General features: G+C 50.2%; 1 protein-coding gene across 2 annotated transcripts in view; it reads right to left on the bottom strand.

Moving 5' to 3' along the window:
* The window catches only part of GNB3 (G protein subunit beta 3), a 30,188-nt gene extending 8,349 nt beyond the window's left edge, over window positions 1-21,839 (bottom strand). The window contains exons 1-6 of one of the 2 annotated variants that reach the window (XM_007069630.4): window positions 16,995-21,839; window positions 14,628-14,730; window positions 14,389-14,490; window positions 13,644-13,682; window positions 13,331-13,437; window positions 13,139-13,202 (exon numbers count right to left, since the gene is read on the bottom strand). In XM_007069630.4, coding sequence (XP_007069692.1) covers window positions 13,139-13,202; window positions 13,331-13,437; window positions 13,644-13,682; window positions 14,389-14,445 — 267 coding nt within the window. In that variant the 5' untranslated portion in view covers window positions 14,446-14,490; window positions 14,628-14,730; window positions 16,995-21,839. Of the gene's footprint in view, window positions 1-10,082; window positions 10,489-13,138; window positions 13,203-13,330; window positions 13,438-13,643; window positions 13,683-14,388; window positions 14,491-14,627; window positions 14,731-16,994 lie in introns of those variants that run through there. The other variant, XM_043540431.1, reaches the window with a different exon arrangement.
* Between the last annotated feature and the right edge of the window lie 104 nt (window positions 21,840-21,943).

The following is a 21,943-nucleotide window of genomic DNA, read 5'->3' as shown; positions in this document are numbered from 1 at the left end:
GTTTGAAATTATGTTTGGAAGGGCATGGCCTATGAATGGCACCCCGGTTCTGTCAGGGGAATGGGAGTTGGGTAATGTTTTTTTGGCTCAGTATATGTGTTCCCTGTCTGCTGTTCTCTTGTCTCTTCACAGGTATACCAAGGATTCCCAGCCTCTCCCCTTGGACTCTCCCGTCCACTCCTTACAGCCCGGCGACTCCGTGCTTATTCGTACCTGGAAAGACGAGCCTCTCCAGGAAAAGTGGAAAGGACCCTATACCGTCCTGCTGGTCTCCCATACAGCGGCAAAGGTCGAGGGACACAAGAACTGGATCCATCACTCTTGTCTAAAAGCAGTACCCGCCCCCTCGTCAGCAGAACAGTGGACCGTCCAACCTGCTGACTCCTCATCTAGTGACGATCTCGGGCTAAAGCTACTGTTTAAGAGACACAAATAGCGGGCACCTTAACGCTAAAATGGGCCCACCCAGGTACTGGAGACCCTGGGTTGGGAAGACTCTGGTAATAATTAACTGGGTAACATTGTTATTCTCTGTATTGGTATTTCCAAACTGTGCATATCGGGAGCATAACTCCTTTGTTTCGCTTGCGCATCATGTTGCTACTTTAACAAACCAGACTGATCGCTGGGTATGTGCTCCAACTCCACTGTCCCCCAAAACGGGAATGCCCCTTGACATGCTGCCCCTGACCCTAGCAGAATTAGCCACCACCAAAGAGCAGGAAAGAACGGACTCGCCGTTCTGGAACAAGACCTCTTTACAGGAAGCCACCTATCAGGAACAGGAGTGATCGTTCCCCTCTATTCGACACTGGTGAGGCCTCATCTGGAGTACTGTGTCCAGTTTTGGGCCCCACACTACAAGAAGGATGTGGATAAATTGGAGAGAGTCCAGCGAAGGGCAACAAAAATGATTAGGGGTCTAGAGCACATGACTTATGAGGAGAGGCTGAGGGAGCTGGGATTGTTTAGTCTGCAGAAGAGAAGAATGAGGGGGGATTTGATAGCTGCTTTCAACTACCTGAAAGGGGGTTCCAAAGAGGATGGCTCTAGACTGTTCTCAATGGTAGCAGATGACAGAACGAGGAGTAATGGTCTCAAGTTGCAGTGGGGGAGGTTTAGGTTGGATATTAGGAAAAACTTTTTCACTAAGAGGGTGGTGAAACACTGGAATGCGTTACCTAGGGAGGTGGTAGAATCTCCTTCCTTAGAGGTTTTTAAGGTCAGGCTTGACAAAGCCCTGGCTGGGATGATTTAACTGGGAATTGGTCCTGCTTCGAGCAGGGGGTTGGACTAGATGACCTTCTGGGGTCCCTTCCAACCCTGATATTCTATGATTCTATGATTCTATTCAGTTGCAGTACTCACTGAGGAAGTATTTTGTTTCACCCGAAACCAATCTGATCACTATGGGTGTCCTGTGGAAAAAAGCTCCTGTGTTATTACACAGTGGGCTAATAGGTATTAAATAAAGACCAAGAGGGGAGGCCAGCAGTGTGGGTGTAATGGTTCCTCCCCTTTTAGGGAAACTCTTACGAATAATCTTACCACAAAAGAAGGGTTTGGAAATATAACTTGCCGTCCAGTTAATGTCTCCAATGTAGCAAGCCAATGGTGGGTTTGTAGTGGTCCCTATGGCGAGCGTAATTTGAACGGCACAATTAGAAACACTCCCACTTGTACCCAATCAGGAGGATGGGATGCCCCCTTAGGGGCATATGAACTGTTTGGAAAAGCAGCCAAGCAGCCTTAAATATCCCAGGAATCCCCTTAAGAAACAGTCCTTACTGGGCCCTACAGGGTCATTATTTTGTATGTGGCCGAAAGGCTTACAAGGTGCTGCCAGTCAACTGGACAGGTAGCTGTTATATAGCTCATGGAGTTCCTCATCGGTCAATAACTGTCACACTGCCCAAAGGAAAGATTAGAAATGCCCGAGACACCTCTGTTGAGTCACGAGAAAAGACCCTGCGGCGACTAACTGCAGCATTGGAGGGCAATATAAAGAATTCCCTCACAACCGAGAAGCTTGTAGGGTGCTCTGTATTGGGAATAGCGCCACTGTTTACCGGGCCAGCCATGGCATGCATAGGCCGCTATACTGTAAGGCTGCAAATGGTACTTGAGAAAGTTGCCTTAGAGTTAGAGGACTCGGTTAGTGATTTAGGGTCAGCAGTAAAAACATTAAGTAAAGAGGTACAGCAGCTCAGGACGTTTTCCCTCCAAAACAGGCTGGCTTTGGACTATCTCTTGGCATCCCAAGGAGGAGTTTGTGCCCTCATCGGTCTCCGATGTTGTGTATATGTAAATGATAGCAGTTATGAGATCTATGAAAAGGTGGTACAGGCTGAGGCCCATGCCCGAGCCGGAGCACAGGTTGCCTATACTGCCCCTGAGAGCGATTGGTTGCAAACCTTGTTTTCAGGCTGGGGTTTGTCATTTTGGCTTGGTGGTTTATTTAGCCTGTTATTGAAACTTCTCTTTCCTGTATTGCTTGTATTAATGGTGTTATGCTGTGCAGTATCATGTGTTAGAGCCCTTTTGCAAAAGTTAATAAGTCATTCTCTTCAAGGCTATCACAAAGTGCTTATGCAAAGTCCTATTGTAAAGAAATAAGTAGCCCAAGTGAGAAAACTCAGAGCCAAGGCTGTTGAGTGTTCTCAAAGGAGGGAGTTGTTGGGGACACTGGGGCATGGCCACTAGGTAACTCGAGGGGATGGAAGACCATGAGTGTCGATGAAGCCCCCTCGCACTAGGCCCAAGTGTCCTTGCCCCCCCGCCCCCCACCCGGAGGCACTCGCAGCAGCTCTGCGTACTAGGCCCAAGTGTCCTTGGCACCCCCCACCCCCACCTGGAGGCACTCGCAGCAGTTATGCTGAGGATCTGCAACAATATGTTGCAAAGTCAGACTGCCTGAAACTAAACAAGGCCAAACAGGGCAGATATGGAAGAACAATGCTGAATAAAGCAGCTTTATGTATGGTTTAACAGATGGTACAGAGAACAAGTTAACAAGCTGGTAACTGGATTGGCTGGCTATATGGATACTTAGGGCAGCTTGCTATTGGATAAGTATGCTGAAGAAAGGATGTATAAAAGCCTGTGTAACTTCCTGCTCTGTGTGCAGGATTTGAGATTCTATTCTCCCTGTACCTTGTTTGCAGCTGCAAATAACTTTTCTGCTTCTCCACCCCATTGTGATTATTGGGTGACGCATACCGGGCAACGAACCTTGCTATTGTTCGCCTCTGGCACTGGGTGCTGGCAACACTGATAAAAAAAAAAAAAAAAAAAACTTGCCTGGATGAATGTGGCCAGTGATTGCTAGAGCCCCTGGCTCAGCATGAGCCCCTGCAGAAGGGGATTAAGGCTATTAGCACAGGGTGGCTGGGATAGCATATGCACAGACCCCCTATTATCAATTTAAAAATGTAAACATTTAATAGGTGGGCACTGGAGGCAGGAATCATGGGTAAATGTCAGCATAGTGACACTGAATGAGAGGTGATAGGGTGGGGATTGATGGTGAAGGGCCTTGAAAGCAGCTTATGTTTGATGTGCTAGAGAATGGGGAGCAAGTGGAGGGATTCAAAAAGAGGGGTGACATCAGAGTGATGGGTTAGAAAAATGATCAATGCAGCAGCATTCTGGATAGATCTGTGTGGGGCAAGATGGCATTTGTCAAGGCCAGAGAGAAGGACATTGCAGTAATCAAGGCACAAGATGATGGGAGCTGAGTGGATGGACAGGAAAAGCTGTATCTTAGGGCAGGTCTATACTATAGCAGGGATCAATGCTCTGAGATCAATCCACTGGCGGTCGATTTAGCGGGTCTAGTAAAGACCCGCAAAATCGACTGCAGATCGCTATCAAGTTGACTCCTGTATTCTACCCCCAAGGAGAAGAGTAAGGTAAGTCAACAGGAGATTTTCTCCCGTCGACCCCCCACGGTGTAGACCCAGCGGTAACTCGACCTAAGGTACGTCGACTCCAGCTACATTATTCATGTAGCTGGAGTTGTGTAGTGTAGTGTAGACTTACTGCGGTAGTGTAGACATAGCCTTAGAGATGTTATGCAGAAAGAATCAGCAAGATTTAGACATAGCCTGGATGTGAGGACCTAGAGAGAGGTCTGTCTCGGATCCACAGTCCAGTGCTCTGGAACAGTCCCTGGGAGGACCCCTTCTGTGTGTCAGCCCCCTTAGGGTGACACTTGCACTGGGGTAGGCCTCTTGGCTTCACTGCCTCCAGGGACTCAATCTCGGAGCCTTCAGCACTCCTGCTTCTCACCGTGAGCTCCCCTCAGCAAATCCACCTGAATTGGACACCTGGGAAAGACTTGCACACCCAAATGGAGCAATGCACCCCCAACTTTCTGACTGCAGTGACTCTCAGCCAGTGCTGTAAAAGCAGAAGGGTTTATTAGCTGTCTGGAACACAGCAAAGAAACTCTTTAGTTAACATAGAGCACTGGCTCTCAACCTTCCCAGACCACTGTACTCCTTTCAGGAGTTTGATTTGTCTTGTGTATCCTCAAGTTTCACTTCACGTAAAGACTCCTTGCTTCCACAATCAGACATAAAAATAGAGAAGTGTTACAGCACACTAGTACTGAAAAATTGCTGACTATCATTTTTACCATATAATTGTAAAATAAATTAATTGTAGTATAAATATTGTACTTAAATTTCAGTGTATAATATATAGAGCAATATAAACAAGTCATTGTCTGTATGAAATTTTAGTTTGTACTGACTTTGCTAGTGCTTTTTACGTAGCCTGTTGTAAAACTAGGCAAATATCTAGAAGAGTTGATGTACTCCCTGAAGACCTCTGAATACCCCCAGGGGTACGAGTACCTCTGGTTGAGAACCACTGACATAAAGAATGGAAAGTTACAGCAGAGTCCATCTGGGTCAATTCAGAGCTCAGAGCCCTCTGAACCCTTTGTGGTCTGATTCTAGAAACTTCCCTCTACCTCCGGCAGCCCACACAATACAACCCCTCTAGTCCCTCCCCAGTCCTTTGTTCTTCAGTTGGTCACACCCAGCTGGTTTCCTAAGGAGGGTGGGCCATCCATGGTCATTTGTTGCTAGGTGCCAAATGTCCAGGCAATTGGAATGGCCAGTGTCTTCTGGGACTCTACATGGGCACAGCCCCCAGGCAGCTAGGCATTGGTCCTGCCTGTATCTCTGGGTCTCTGCAAAGAGTACACAACCTTTCCCACCCCCCACCTATTTAACTATGCACCACACAGGGGAAAACAGAGGCACACACAGTAGTCACCCAAAATTAAAAATATGAAAAATTCCCACTCTTCCCCCTTTGAGACAAACTGAATGGGGTCACTTCAGCCAGTGACCTGGGGAAGTTTGAACCCACCAATGTTACCCATAGGTGCCACAGCATCTTTCCCAGTTTCTTGGCAGTTGTTCTATCAGGCACATGACACGTCCATGATCCTTTTAGCACCCTACTAATCCATGGCACTTACTGTTTCCAAAACCTAGCTCAGAACAGTTTCACATCCTCCCTTAGGACTGGTCTGTTCGATGGCACTCGCAGGGTGCTCATGAGGAGCTCTCAAGTGGCCCCCAGCCCTTTTACCACCCCAAAACTTTTGGCTGGGATCTTGGCACTGCCTCTTCCAGCTCATCTGCCAGGGAGTGAGGAGTGCAGTGACCCCACATTCCTCTGTGTGTCAGCTGTCTTGGCTGCAGCCTGGAATGTCCTTACCCTTGGTTGGAACCTGTGAGCATTGGGTCTTAACCCAGTCACAACTCTGGGGCTCTGGTATCCCAGCGTCTGGCGAGGGAGGCAGGGTGCTTCTGCACATTGGTAGGCCCCCTTTGGAGTTGTGTCCCAACCCCAGCGCTGTGTACATGCAAGGAGCCCATCTCCCATCCCAGGGTCAACCCAAGTCTGAGTCCTCTCCCAAACCCTTTTCATGGAGGGCTGTAATTTGGGCTGGAACATTTTTAGTCGCTGGGGTGCTGAACGCCAGCCCCCTTATTGCTGCCCACGCCTCACCCCCACCCCCTCCTCAAGCTGAGGCTGGGAGCAGGGCTGTGTCTCTGGGAGGGGGGTACCTGGTCAGCAGTAAGGGAGCTGAGGCTGTAGCCACAGCTGGGGGTGGGCATGGAGCCAGGAGCAGAGCACCGGGCACAGGGCCAGCGGCTGGGGAGTGGGGCCAGAGGCCAGGACCCAGGTGAGGGGTTGGGGAGCGGGGCACGAGGCCAGTGGCCAGGGAGCGGGGCTGGTGGCCAGGAACCAAGCCCCAGGTGCGGGACTGGTGTCCCAGGCAGAGGGCTGGGAGCAGGACCCCGGGTGCGGAGCCAGCTCTGGGGAGTGGGGCTGCAGCACCCCTTGCACCCATACTTCCCACGCCTATGGATTTGGGCTTTCTTCATTAAGAGAACCCACCATGGCCATCCTCTGACCCAGCACATCTGTTACCAGCAGCATCCTTCCAGCTGCTTCCCCCTTCCCTGAGCCTCTCTCACCCCTGGACAACGCAAGCATGATTGGCAGTTGTTCTGCCCTGCCTTGGTCTCCCCATGCTCAGCTGGGTTCTCAGCTCCCACAGTGCCCAGCTCTGCCTTTGCTTTCCCAGTGAGGGTAGACAGTGAGCTCGCTGCTTTGGTCACAGTATCCTGTGTGGAGATGGACAGGGACCATCCTCTGTCCCACTCAGCCACAGATGTCTGGTTACAGACTGGCAGTGGTCTGACCCTTAGCATTAGCAGCTCTTTCTTTGTGTTACTAGTCAGGGAGAATACTCCCACTTCCCTGCCAGTCAGACCATTTGCATGTTCACTGACACCTGCATTCTCAGCCTTCTGGCTCCCTGGATTCAAATCCTTGGTCGTTCCAGGTGCAGGGACTGGATCCTGTCTTAAACTGACACAGTCATTTCCCAAAAGGACATCAAACTGATGTCCTGGAGAACGAGCCAGTCTGCTCCCTCCTGTCTCTGCACAGGGATCTGAGCCATAAGCGGGGCAAATGGCTTCACATTTGGGACCTTCACCTAAGTTACACAGCCCTTCAGCATTTGATGGGGTTGTACCACACAGGGTTTGACAAGGATTCTCTCTGTCCCCGAGTCTCTCCACCCCATGAATGTCTTTCCATTAACCACCATCTTCCACTCCCAGTGGGGATCAGATGTGCCTGAGCCCAGGAGAGTACAACAGGATATGTGTACTGGGGCTTGGAGTGGAAGCCTGACAGTCCCCACCCCCTGTGTCCCTGAGGAGCTGGATGTGTGACTGCTTCCCTCCAAAAACTCAGTCATATAGTTCGCTCTCTGAGCCTGAGTGACAGGCTGCCTTCCTAGTCACACAGAGGCTGACATAGCTCCTCTGTCCTGGGCATTCGCCAAGTTATCCCTTCCAGGGTTCTGCTTGGCCACCATTTCCTTGGTCTTTGGGCATTGTTGCATTTATGTCCTTTTTGCCCGCAGAAATTGCATCTCAGGTCTCTGAGATCCCTTGGAGGATGTCTGTTCCCCTCAGTCACTCCCCAACTCTGGGTTTACCCGAGTTCCACTTCTGGGATGCATCCATGGGTTCCCTTTCCCTGGCTCCATGCTTAGGCCAGTCCCCTTTGGCCCCTTCTTCACACCCGGACTTACTGTCCACAAACTCATCTGCCAACATGCCTGCACTCTGCAGGTCTTTAGACTTCCTGTCCACTAACCACATTTTGAGGTCGTGAGAACAGCTCCAACCCAACCCGGTTATACAAATCCTCCAGGGTAGTGACCCCTGCACCATTACACCATTTACAGAAATATTCTCCCATCAGAGTGGTGACTTCAGTGCTTAATTTGTGCCAGGGCTTGCCAGGGCTGAGCTATGTCACTTATGAAAGTAAAAACATTGCTTGAGCCCTGGCACCTAATTGTTTGAGTCCCACACCTCTTTCATTAGAAATTAAGCACCGAGTCACTTCCATGTAGGTTTCAGAGTAGCAGCTATGTTAGTCTGTATTTGCAAAAAGAAAAGGAGTACTTGTGGCACCTTAGAGACTAACAAATTTGTTTGAGCTGTAGCTCATGAAAGCTTACGCTCAAATAAATTTGTTAGTCTCTAAGGTGCCACAAGTCAGGTCAGCTCCCAGACTGCTGCGCTGGGCATCACAGCATGGGGAGTAGATGGCCAGCCCTCTGTGGAGAAAGAGGTGGTTAGGGACTATTTAGAAAAGCTGGACGTGCACAAGTCCATGGGGCCGGATGAGTTGCATCCGAGAGTGCTAAAGGAATTGGCGGCTGTGATTGCAGAGCCATTGGCCATTGTCTTTGAAAACTCTTGGTGAACGGGGGAAGTCCCAGATGACTGGAAAAAGGTTAATGTAGTGCCAATCTTTAAAAAAGGGAAGGAGGAGGATCCTGGGAACTACATGCCAGTCAGCCTCACCTCAGTCCCCGGAAAAATCATGGAGCAGGTCCTCAAAGAATCAATCCTGAAGCACTTACATGAGAGGAAAGTGATCAGGAACAGTCAGCATGGATTCACCAAGGGAAGGTCATGCCTGACTAATCTAATCGCCTTCTATGATGAGATTACTGGTTCTGTGGATGAAGGGAAAGCAGTGGATGTATTGTTTCTTGACTTTAGCAAAGCTTTTGACACGGTCTCCCACAGTATTCTTGTCAGCAAGTTAAAGAAGTATGGGCTGGATGAATGCACTATAAGGTGGGTAGAAAGTTGGCTAGATTGTCGGGCTCAACGGGTAGTGATCAATGGCTCCATGTCTAGTTGGCAGACGGTGTCAAGTGGAGTGCCCCAGGGGTCGGTCCTGGGGCCGGTTTTGTTCAATATCTTCATAAATGATCTGGAGGATGGTGTGGATTGCACTCTCAGCAAATTTGCGGATGATACTAAACTGGGAGGAGTGGTAGATACGCTGGAGGGCAGGGATAGGATACAGAGGGACCTAGACAAATTGGAGGATTGGGCCAAAAGAAATCTGATGAGGTTCAATAAGGATAAGTGCAGGGTCCTGCACTTAGGACGGAAGAACCCAATGCACCGCTACAGACTAGGGACCGAATGGCTAGGCAGCAGTTCTGCGGAAAAGGACCTAGGGGTGACAGTGGACGAGAAGCTGGATATGAGTCAGCAGTGTGCCCTTGTTGCCAAGAAGGCCAATGGCATTTTGGGATGTATAAGTAGGGGCATAGCCAGCAGATCGAGGGACGTGATCGTTCCCCTCTATTCTGGGGAGGCCTCATCTGGAGTACTGTGTCCAGTTTTGGGCCCCATACTACAAGAAGGATGTGGATAAATTGGAGAGAGTCCAGCGGAGGGCAACAAAAATGATTAGGGATCTGGAACACATGACTTATGAGGAGAGGCTGAGGGAACTGGGATTGTTTAGTCTTCAGAAGAGAAGAATGAGGGGGGATTTGATGGCTGCTTTCAACTACCTGAGAGGTGGTTCCAGAGAGGATTGTTCTAGACTATTCTCAGTGGTAGAAGAGGACAGGACAAGGAGTAATGGTCTCAAGTTGCAGTGGGGGAGGTTTAGGTTGGATATTAGGAAAAACTTTTTCACTAGGAGGGTGGTGAAACACTGGAATGCGTTACCTTAGGGAGGTGGTAGAATCTCCTTCCTTAGAAGTTTTTAAGGTCAGGCTTGACATAGCCCTGGCTGGGATGATTTAATTGGGGATTGGTCCTGCTTTGAGCAGGGGGTTGGACTAGATGACCTCCTGAGGTCCCTTCCAACCCTGATATTCTATGATTCTATGAAGTACTCCTTTACTTCCACGTAGGTTACACCTGAGGTCCAAAACCTTTTCCTGTATGCCTCACGGGTCAATTCAAACTTAAGCAACAAAGTTGTTGAGCAGTTCATAGTCCCCAGTAACCACTCTGTTCTTCTGGCTGTACGCATCTATGGGTTTGGAACAGGGTAAGGTGGTGAGACAGCAGAGCCAATCCTCAGGGTCAGTCTGGTTCAAATTGCAAGCCTTTTTAAAGGCAGTGAGGTAGGCATCTATATTCCCCCCTCCTTAAACTGGAGCAACAATTTGGTATCTAGATTCCCTGAAGAATGGGCCTTTCCCCACTTACCTCTCGGTGGGTCCTCTTGCCTTATAGCTTCTCCATCTCCGGTTCATGCTTCTGCTGTTCTTCCTCCTACTTCTGCTGCTTCTCCCGGTTCTCTAGCTTCTGTTGCTCCAGCTGCAGCTCTTTTGCTCTCAGCTCCAACTACTTCAAATCTACCAATGGGAAACCAGGTCATGAAGACCCGCCCTGCTGGATGGGGAACCGGGTCTGGTGGGCACCCTGCTGCTGCCTCTGGTTCTCCCAGACTCTCTTGAAGCCCCACTTGGGCCTGGAACCTGCTTCTTAGACTGATCATCCTTCTCCAGCCATGCAATCAGCTGTGCCTTGTTGAGCTTCCCAATGCTTAGCCCACTCTCCCTGGACAGGTTTGCAATATTCTTCTTAGGGAGATGGTTATACACCATTTCCTCCTTGTTTCCTTTAACTTCCCTTGGTTTACCACTCCCAACGATTCTGGTGCCTTCAGCAGCAACTGTCTACTGGGTGTATTCGCCAACCATTGTCACGGAGTGTGTGGGAGTCTGGGCTCTGCAACCCTCTTCTTGGGATTCACTGTGACTCTCAGCCAGCCAGTAAAACAGAAGGTTTATTGGACAATAGGAACATAGTCTAAAACAGAGCTTGTGGGTACAACCAGGACCCCTCAGTCAAGTCCTTCTGGGGGGTAGCGAGCTTAGACCCCAGCCTTGGGGTTCCCTGCATTCCACCACCTAGCACAAAACTGAAACCAAAACCCCATCAGCAGGCTCTCTCCTGCAGCCTTTGTCCAGTTTCCCAGGCAGAGGTGTTACCTCCCCCATCCCCCTCCTGGCTCAGGTTACAGGCTCTCAGGTATCCCATCCCCAATGAAACTCCCCTGCCACATTCCCAGGTCAACACCGCTCCCTACTGTGTCACAATCATCCTCTGCTACCACCTGTCATGGATCCACAGGTCCAGTGCTCTTGAATGGCTCTGGAACAGTCCCTTCGAGGACCCCTTCTGTGTGTCAGCCTCCCTAGGGTCACACTGTCACTCGGGTCGGTCTCTTAGCTTCATTGCCTCCAGGGACCCAACCTCAGAGCCGTCAACACCCCTGCTTCTCACCGTGAGCTCCCTTCAGTGAGTCCACCTGAATTGGACACCTGGAGAAGACTTGCACACCCAAAAGGAGCAATGCATCCTTGACTTCCTGATCTGTAGTGACTCTCAGCCAGTGTTGTAAAAGCAGAAGGGTTTGCTAGCTATCTGGAACGCAGTATAGAAAGTCCTTAGTTAACACAGGAAAGTTACAGCAAAGTCCATTTGGGTCAATCCTGAGCCCCCTAGCTCCCTCTTTAGTCCCAGACCAGAAGCTTCCCTGTGCTTCCAGCAGCCCACACAATACAACACCCCCACCCTGCTGCTCCCCACTCCCCAGTCCTTTGTTCTCCAGCTGGCTTCCTAAGGAGGATGGGCCATCCATGGTCATTTGTTGCTAGGTGCCAAATGGCGTCCAGGCAATTGGAGCGGCCATTGTCTTCTGGGACTCTCCATGGGCATGGGCCCCAGGTAGCTAAGCGTTGGACTTGCCTGTATCTCTGGCTCACTCCAAAGAGTAAAGGACCTTTCCCCTAGTTAACTATGCTCTACACAGGGGAAACTGAGGCACACACAATAGTCACCCAAAATATTATGAAAAATTCCCCCTCTGTCACAAGCTCCAAATCAAAGATGACACCTGGGTTATGGGCCTGAGTGACAGGCAGGGTGGTGGTATGGTCCACAGCGATCAAGACCGAAGGTAGAAAAGAGGACTATTATTCTCACTTCCCTGAGATCATAGAATCTCAGGAGGTCATCTAGTCCAACCCCCTGCTCAAAGCAGGACCAATCCCCAATTTTTGCCTCAGATCCCTAAATGGCCCCCTCAAGGATTGAACTCACAACCCTGAGTTTGGCAGGCCAATGCTCAAACCACTGAGCTATCCCTCTAGCTTTACAAGAGTGAGTATATCAAGTCTATTCTTAAAACACATGGTGTACCTAACCTCATGCTATCTGACAATGGGCCACAGATTAGTGGGCATAAGTGTAAGCAGTTTCAGTGAAGTACTTATGTAGACATAACTGCTAGTCCCCATCATCCCCATTCCAATGGGTTGGTGGGAAACAGAGTCAAAATAATAAAGTATCTACTGAAAAAGGCTGAGGAGTCAGATTCTGATCCATATTTAACACTATTAAATTACAGAATGTCACCAATGAAGCACAAGTTGTTACTGGCTGACATTTATTTCACAGAAAACAGAACCAGAATGCCTGTAATGATAGAAGCTGATGTCAGAGAAACTGGGGACTTGCAGATGTATAAAGAGACAGAAAAGTCCAAACCCCACCCCCCCGCCCCAAAAATCATTATGACCTAGGTTCCCAGGAGCTGCTAACACTTCAAGAAAATGACACCATGCATATCTATCATGGAAAACAATAGCTGCGAATAGCAGTGGTTTCACTTGAGGTTGCCTCCCCAGACAGACACTTACTGAAGAGGAATAGGTGACACCTTCTCCAACTTCCACAAGAGAGGGAGATAAGGGGCACTGAGTTTGCCATTTTGCCCAGGAAGGTCTCAGACAGGTAACAAGCACAGCAAGTTAAGACAGAAGAGCCCGAGCACTTAGCACTGCCAGAATAAATGGACTCTGCCTTCTGACAATAGCAGAACTGATATTTCAAGGTAGATCTGCAGGTCCAAGCAATGGTGCAAAGCATCTCAAAGATTAATTGCACATTGTAAATTCAATCAGTAGGTAGATTGTAAGTATTTTGAATTGTATGTTATGTAAATATATATTGTAAATTGTTATCTTTAAATCTGGCTGGGAAAGGAAGACTTGGGGAACTGTACCTTTAAGAGGCTCATGTTATGTAGTGCAGAGGCAGTTGGAACTGAGCCACTGAATGAAGCAGATCACTGAACACCACAGTATGACAAGGAGCATGGCAGAAGTTTGGCTGAGGGGGAGCTCCCAGCTACTCCACTCCTGGCCTCCCCTAATAGGTGATTCTGGCTACTGGTGTGTGCACCTGACTCTTACCTTATTGGTTGTGTAAGTGTCCCACACGATCAGTTTTCCATCTTGCGAGGCACTGACCAGGAGTCTACGAGAGAGGAACCAGGCCCTGTTAGTGTCACCTCTCCCATTGGGCCCCTCCCACCAGCATCCCCCTCCCCTCCCTGTCACTGCACCAGCTCAATAAGCAGCAGGGGCAGCCAGCGTTTCACTTACTTGGAGTCCGTGCACCAGTGCATTGCATAGATCTTGGCCAGGTGCCCACGCAGGGTCCTCCGCGTACGCATCTGAATGCGTCCAACTACCTCCACCCCGGACACAATCTAGGGGGGTGGGAGATTCCCCCAAGGAGAGAGAGAGTTAAACCTCAGCCAGCAGGGAAGGGGGCTCTCCCACCCCCCCTCCCCCCCATTGCCACATGGCTCCATCCCTCATTTCCTCTCCAGGCTGTTCTGGGAAGTCCAGCCTGGGGGTTGTGGCTGATTCGCACATCCACACCCGGCTGAGGTTGGCTAGCACCATCTCCTACCTGAGCAAGTGTAGTGTCAGCACAGGCTTTCCGTGCATCCTGCAGGGAGAGAGGAAGTGGCAAGAGACAGAGAAAGCATGAGCGATGGGAGGCAAGGGCAAGAGAGACTCAGGCACAGGATTTGAAAACCTCTTTAGATTTATTTCCATTGTAAGCTCCTTGGGTCGGGGACCATCATTTTGTTCTGTTTGTATAGCACCCAGTGCAACAGGCTCCTGGGCCATGGCGAGGGCTCCTGGGCACTATGGTAATAACACAAATAATCATAAAGAATAAGTTGGGGCACAACCCCCACCTCCTCCCCCACCCCAGGCTATAAATCTACTTTTCTCCCCACACTAAGCCCCTCCACTGGGGTGCACTCCACGCACCCCCCAAAGGACAGGGAGATTAAATACTGGGGAGGAGAGGAAGGAATTGAATTCTATGATGTGACATTCCTTCCCTGGCCTCACAGACCACCCACCACCTGCCACTCATCCCTACCACATGCCATGCACATTTTTTTCTTATCGGCGGGGAGGGGGGTTTAGTAGTTGCCTTCTTAGTAGCGACTCTTGGGATTAAGGCAGGAGAGAGCTGAGCTCTCTCTGGATGGGAATTCCCTGCTGTGGAAGGAGGGTCTCCTTCAGGATAAGATTATTTTGGGCGGAGTGAAGCAGCTCCCTTGGGCTGGGATTCCCCTGGGCAGATGGGAAGGGGGGAGAAAGTGGGGCACATGGACTGGCTCCATCTCCAGTGTTACCGCAATCTGCTTCTTCAGCTGCTCGGCCTCCTGCCTCATCTGGTCCATTTCACCCATCTTGCTCGGCTAGCAATGGGCCCTCCACTCGGGATAGCCTGAGTCCTGGAGAGACCAAAACAGGGGCGGGGTGCGGTCAGAGGCCACTAGTTAGAAGGTCTCGCCTCTCCCTCACACCTCCCTTTGCTCAGCATCCCAAAGGACTTTACACACTCCATGTGCACATGGAACACTTTGCCCACCTGCTGAGATGCAGCCATCTCTGGAGTGGGACTTGGCAGCCATTTAACAGCTGCGTTACAGGGCACTTTGGGACAGGAAGTGGAGTGCTGTATCTGGTTGAACCTGTGGGAGGAATGTAAGAAGAAGGAATGGACTCATCTCAGTTGAGGTTTGGCCAAGAAAATGCGGTTCATTCCCCAACTCATGGGGAGACTGACAGATCTCAGGCAATCAGGATTCATATTTTCTCTAAAAACATCTCTAGCGTCACACAGCACTGTGACCTGTGCTAAGTCAGAGCGGAGAGGGAATCAGTTACACAGCTCTCTGAAATCTACTTAAAATGTCCAGTTTTCTCCAGTAACTCCAGCTCCTGCCCCAGTCTGCAGACCCCATCCTGTCTCCTACACACCTGCTCTTTGTTAGTTCAACATTTCCCCGGTGATGATGTCAGATTCCCGGATGGGCCCCATGTGATTTGCATCTCACCTGTTTGTCGGCAGAGATCAACTCCAGGTTTGGAGGTTTCCTTGGGCCCAGCTAGCCCTGAGGTTAGTGACAGACCCTTCGCCAGGACCCCAGCTTTCCCAGGCCAAGAAACATGATGGGCTGTACATACAGGATTTCTCCTTCCAGCACCTGAGGGGTTACTTTGGCCATTCCCAGTAGTTAGGCAGGAGTTGCCTTAGCCCTGTTTGAGGGAATTCTTTCTTTCCACAGTCTGTGCTTTATCCATCTCTAGCTCCCAGTTACCCTGTGATGGGCTCCAGCCCCTGCCCTTGGGGAGACAGCTCCCTGGGCTCACAGACCCCTCAGCACTGGGGGTATAGTACCTGAGCTCCTTTCCCTTGGCTCAGTCTCAGCCCCTTCATTGTGGTTGCCCCTGCTGGGGCCCTCCTCAGGCACATGCAGACAATTCTCAAGTCTCTCCTTTTCTTCCTGGCTTTGCCAAGCCAGCTGGATTTAGCTCTTTGACTTTCTCCCCAGAACTCAACTCCACCACCCCTTGAGTGTTTCTGTGGCTCTTCCTTGAGTCCCCCAGCCCGAGCCACATTTCAAGGTTCTCAAAGACCTGTTCAGGGGCCTCTTGAGATGCAGTGCAGAATCTCAGCTTTCATTACACACAAGTTGATTTCTCGCTCTTTTTCTTGCAAAGAGCCTTAAAAATGCAATCCAAGGATCGACAGGGGAGTTGTTCCTGGATTTCCCTAAAGCTTCCCAAGGGCAGCCTCTGGAGTCCAGGAAAGCAGCCAAGGTCACAAGCCCTTGGATTTTTGGGATGGCCCATGGCTGCATTTGTGAGAGTCAGTGACCCTTGGGCTGGCACTGATGCTTGTAGGGGTGAGCCAAGGCTCCTCTCAGCTAGCTGCCTGTTGCTGAGTGGTCGGGGGTCACCTGTGGCCACCCAGAGGGGCAGCTCAGTAGCATTAGAGGCAGCATATTCTAGTGGACTAAATGGACTATGGCTAGCAAATCAATAATCCCAACACTGATCCCAGCTTCCTCTGTGGCTGTACCCCGGGTCCCTCAGCTATGAAATGCGGTTAGTAAGCACGACCCACCACGTGGTGGGGCTGAGACAACCAGCTGATGTTTGGTAGGTGAGGCACTAAAATCCCCCAGAATTCACAGGGAGGACTGGCTGTTTCCCCTCAGCTCCCAGCCTGCTTGGAGAATTGTTCCTCTAGTAAAAGTTGGCGATGTGGCAGAATCCAGCACAAGCTGCTGGGCCCTGTTCTCCTGCAGCAGCTGACTAAGTGGAGACAGGATCTAAAGATCCCTCCCAGCACCAGCCCCGCTAGTTCAAAAATCATGAGTCAGGCCCCAAGATCATGAGATTTAAACCAAAAATATATGTTCCTCCTTATTTCTTTCCCGTTTCCCAGCTCTTCTCCCCAGCAGCGAGGGCTAGAACTGTATTTTTTTAAATGAAAGCTGAGATTCTCGGGTAGTTACAGAACCAGGAGCAGGGGCTTTAGGAAAAGCGTCAAATATCATGAGATGTGATAAAATCATGAGAGTTGGCAACACTACCAGACACACTTTTTATAGTCCATTAACTTCAGGGTGTATCCCATACAGCCATCCCCAGCCTGCAACTCCATAGGCCAGACTGATGAAGAACAATAGAGTCCCCCATAATCAGGAATCAGTTACCTTTCAGGCATGGGAGGTAATCTTTCTGGACCCTGTCCTTTACCCCACTTCCACCCTCCCATGCATCAGCAATGTCCTGGAGACTGTGCCCAGCTCTGTTCAGCTGCTTCCGCTCACATCAAATCAGATCATTTCCCTCTCACCTTGCATGGACCCTGTGCTACACTCCTGCCATTAGTTCTCTGTACCTCCTCACTGTCACCTCTGGGCAGTCCTCAAGCTGTACCTACCATCTTGCAGGGTGTTTGGCTCATCTCCTCCAGCCTCTGCTCCTGAAATCCAGGCCCCTCTTCTGAAATCCTCATCTCAGGCTCCATCTCCTCTGGCTCGGACAATTGCAGATTCCTTGCATCCAGCCTCCAGCATCCTGGCTGTTTGGGTGCTACACCGCTCCAGAGGCTTGCTTTAGTTGACTTCACCGACTTCTCTTTCCCCCATTTCCACCGTGTGGGGCTGAGAACTTCCTGCTACTCTGCAGCTCCTGCCACATTTGGAGCAGCCTCCTTGGATCCTCCACCTTACCTACTATTCATCCCATTTCCAGTCTCACCCAATATGCCTTTCCTCCCATGGCCTATTCAGTTCTTTCTCTCTCTCCTTGGCTATGTTTTTAAACTCTGGAATTGGTTTTGGGGGCCAGAGTTGTGGGAAGCTGCTACATGGAAAGGAGTTGCACAAGATGAGGGGTTTACAGAGTGGTAGGAGGATCAAAAGGACAGAGGAACACTGTTAAGGAGGGATAGAAAAGCTAAATATAGAGGGAGTGAGAGAAGCTATGGCTCAGCCTCAGGTCTCCATCAGAACCCTTAAATCCCTTTGAGGAAACATTCTAAATGAAGTTTGGGAATTGTTTCCAGCCTCAGAAGGACAAGGAGACACAGCTGAGAGATAATAATAACTCTACCTTCCCCATAGCCTCCACTGTGCCTCATCCCAAAGTGATTTGCAGAGAGTGAGTCACCTCCCAGCTCTAAAATGCAGCTGCCTCTGGGGAAGGACATGGCAGGTGCTTAAGAGTGATACTGCATGAAAATGTAGGACAGGAAGTGGAAGAGAATCCAGTCTCAGAATTGAATCAGCAAAGAAAACTAAAGGAAGCAGAATGGAACTACCCCAAGCTCAGTGGTTCTCAAACTTTTGTACTGGTGACCCCCTTTCACACAGCAAGCCTCTGAGTGCGATTCCCCGCCTTATACATTAAAAACTTTTTTTATATTTAACACTATTATAAATGCTGGAGGTGGAGCAGGGTTTAGGATGGAGGCTGACAGCTCGTGATCCCCACGTAATAACCTCGCGACCTCCTGAGAGGTCACGACGCCAGTTTAAGAACCCCTGCCCAAGCTGGAGATTGGCCCAGGACATTGGAATTAACGCCCTGACTTTGGGGGAAATACCCATGGATCTATCAAACCTAGGATGGATTAAGGGCCTATATTCTCTGAAGCAGCTAGCAATTCCGGGTATCTCCATTTTTGGGTGACCAACCTCAGATACCTTAAAGGGGCCTGGTTTTCAGAGGGTGGGTGCTCATCACTTTCCAAAAATCAAGCCCCTTTAAGGTGTCTTAAGGTGGGTTCCCAAAAACTGAGGAACCCCAAACCACTAGTATGTTTTGACAATATAGGTCAGCCTATTGATTAATGACTCAGCTGGAAGATGATACCTCGAACAGCACAGCAATCCCTACCACTGTGCTAGGGCATTGGGATCAGGAGTGACTTGGGGGAGAACGTGCCCACTACTGAGTCACCCAGGCCACTGCAGCACAGCATTCCTAGCACCATGCTGGGGTACTGGAGCTAGTCTGCCCCCTTCGCTGAATCCCTCCATTGGCTTCCCTCATTATATTCAAGTTTCTTTTCTTCGCCACGGCTCCCCTCTTCCTGGTTGAACAGCTCTTGTCGTCGATCACATTTCCCCTCCTCACCCATTTCTCCTCCTCATTCCAGTGAAATCAGCACACTTTCCTGTGCCTCTTCCCAGGCTGCCTCTTAGCCATGAAAAGCCTCCAGCCAGGGGTGCTGGAACAATTTGCATATTGGGGGTGCTGCGAGCCATCAAACCAACTGTAGACCCTGTACATAATGGGAACCACTTCAAGCCAGGGGCTGCGGCAGCACCCCTAGTTCCAGCACCTTTGCCTCCAACTGATCTTCCTCTGCTGTGATGCCTATAAGCAAACAGTCAAATCCCAGCAGGCATTGATCTATTGATAATAAACTAAGCAAATCTATCTTTGTTTATAAAAAATGGGTCTATTCAATTATCATCATGCCCTGCCCCCTTCATGTATCACTCATGTTCCTGGCCTATAAGCTCCTCCGGCCAGGGCCTGTGTCTTCGTAAGCGTCAGTACAGCGCTTAGCACCACTGACTGGGCACCTGGGTGTCACTGGAGCAGGCGTATTAAATATATCATAAACCAACTGTAATGGCTGAGGGGAGAGTGCCCCCCAGCACTGCAGCACAGCCCCCCAGTACCACACTGGGGCACCAGAGTCAGCACCGACTCCGAAGGGTAAGCATGCCTAGGGAGTCACCCACATCACCTCATCCTGTTTGAATGAGAAGTGGAGAAAATCGTTGGGAGGAGCTGGCTGCGAGGGCAGGGGTTGAACCCTCCGGTTTATATCAGCCCATGTGGCCTCACCCATCTTGGAAAGGGGGCTGCAGCTCAGCTGGGGCTGGAGAGCCTTAAATAGAAAAGCGAAAGGCACGGAAGGGCTGAGGATTAACAGGGGATGTCATGGTCCCTGTGTAATCCCTAGGCAGGTGCTGTGTACTTGCCCCGGTAACCCTGAGTGTCTTCAGAGCTGGATAGAGAGATGATCCCCTTCCTCTGCCTCGGAGATCAAAAGGCAAGGATAAAATTACCCTGATCTTGCTCTTTTTCTCCAAATGGGATAGGAGCTTGTTGCAAAGAGACGGGTGGGGAGCACGAGTGTGTGGGGTCCTATTGGAGAGTCTGACTCCCAGCTTCCTACAAGGGGGGTTATACACCCCTGTGACATACTGGAAACTGCTGTGATTTTGCCCTGCTAGGAAGGGGTTTCTGCATCCCATGTACAATAGAGATGAGTTGATTTTAACCCCAACCTTCCTCCTATAGAAACATCCCCTTCCACAGGCTACACATCTATGTATAAAATGAGACCAACACCCAGGGCCCCCCCAGACCTGCAGAGCGGGTCACATAAGGCATCTAGGACCCACTTGGGCATACAGAACCACCCAAATGCCAAGGAGACAGAGTTAGGCTCAGGGCAAGCAGCAGCAAAGGAATGTCCTTACCGTGGTCTGTGGGGTGAGGTGGCTGCTGTCCCCTCCTGGTTGGCACTCCCTTTGTCCCCTGGGGATTTAGTCCCCCGTCAGGATGGGAGCCCCTAGTCACGCAGCGATCCCACTCAGTCCTTCCTGTCCTGGCGCCAGCTATCCACACACTCTGTGTCCCTCTTTCACTCTTGGTGTATCAGTCTCTCCCAGGACTGATCTCCCCATGGGGAGCTGGGAGGCTGTGTGTGTGGGGGTGGGGGGAGAGGTGGGTTGGGGAGGGCTGATTCTAGGAGCAATGTCAGGCAAATTAAATCAGACACCAGAGAGTTGCGGAAATCGGATTGGGACTTAATGCAAAGCAGGTGGTATGGGAGGGGATGGAGGGACAGGAGAGTGTGCTGCTTCTGAAGGGAAAAACACCGCACAAAGATTTGACTCCCTTTGTTTGTTAGTAACAAACTAATCAGATGAAGATTAGGCAGAGAGAGCTAGGATCATAAAACGTGTGGTGAAGGGGCAGTGCCAGACACTGAATCCCAACAGCCTCCTGAGAAATAGCCCCTCATCGGGACAGAGCTCAGGTCATAACCCGACAGGTAGGGGAAGAAGGGCCTGTGCCCCTTGTGGTATACTGGCCACCCCCACACAATAGAAACCCTCAGGTATGGGGGCAGGCCTGGGATCATGGCCCCAGGAGGATGCAGAGGTGGGATGGGGAATAGTATTGGGTGGGCTGGCAAAAGCATTTGCTTGAAGGCCTTTTGGCAGCTGCTTTTGCAGGATGCTGCTATGGGGGATTATCTTGGCCTCAATCTCTTTTAATCTCTCCTGCAGCTTTGGCCCAATCCTGAGATAAATACCTTTTAAGGGATCTCATCTGACGTCAGGAAGCATCAATCTAATCACTCAGGCCACCTATGGGCCAGAGCTAGCCACCACAGCTGCAGTGCCTGGTCACCTCAGACAGGACTATGGAGGCTGGTGAGAATAATCGGTTTCCAAGTCCTCCCCAAATACAGGGAAGAAATTATATAGAAGGAGAGATGTGACACTGCCAATGGACGGGGAGTGGGAACCTAAAACCCACACAGTGATTTTTTTTCTCTCAGCTCCTGGCCATAGAGTGAGAGTAATGGATAAAACAAGATGGGATGTTGCCAGGTGTGGTGGGGAATGAACAACTGGTATCAGTAGATATGCATCAGAGCAACTCCTCAAGTCATTAGAGTGTAAAAGGTTTGGTAGCATCTGCTCAACCTCCTCATCCTCCAAAGCTCACTGGGATGAGATTAACCATACACAGCAGCTCTGACTGGACAGTCTGGGAGCCAATGGCTACATATGGCTTGGAATAATGACCCAATCATTATACTACACTTGTATTTCTGTCCTTGGTTCCCCACACAACTCTGCCAATGCTCATCAGTCCTGCCCTGCAGCCCCCTGCTATTAGGCTGTCTCTGCCTTAGGCCTGTGCATTTCATGTAGCCTGGATTGTTCTCTGGTTCTAATCCCTCCCAGAAATGGGGTTATTGCTCTTTTCAATACTCCCTCTCTCTCAGCTCCTGTTTGACTACCATATAATCCCATCTCTGAATGCTAATATCCTGGGCAGTGACAGCAGATTGTTCTTATCCCAGCCTGGACAATGATAAATGCTTGTGTGCGTGAGTGCGTGTAAAAGATGCCTTGTTTCAGGGCAGCGAGTTCCCTAGAGGAGATCCTCAACCTCACAAGGATCAGGCCCATGCCATGCAGAGCACGGCTCTCCCTCCCCTCCACCATGTGTATCTGCTGGGAGGGGAGTGAGTCTTTGGAGCCTGGTTTGTTTTCCCCTCTTCCAGGACTCAGTCTCTCTCCATCATTTGTTAATTAAATCTCCATTCCTTTCCCATCCACCAGG

The sequence above is a fragment of the Chelonia mydas genome, chromosome 1, assembly GCF_015237465.2.
Source record: "Chelonia mydas isolate rCheMyd1 chromosome 1, rCheMyd1.pri.v2, whole genome shotgun sequence".
Classification (NCBI taxonomy): Eukaryota; Metazoa; Chordata; order Testudines; family Cheloniidae; genus Chelonia; species Chelonia mydas.
Note: the sequence above shows the minus strand (reverse complement) of the source record. Positions and strands in the feature narration are given on the sequence as shown.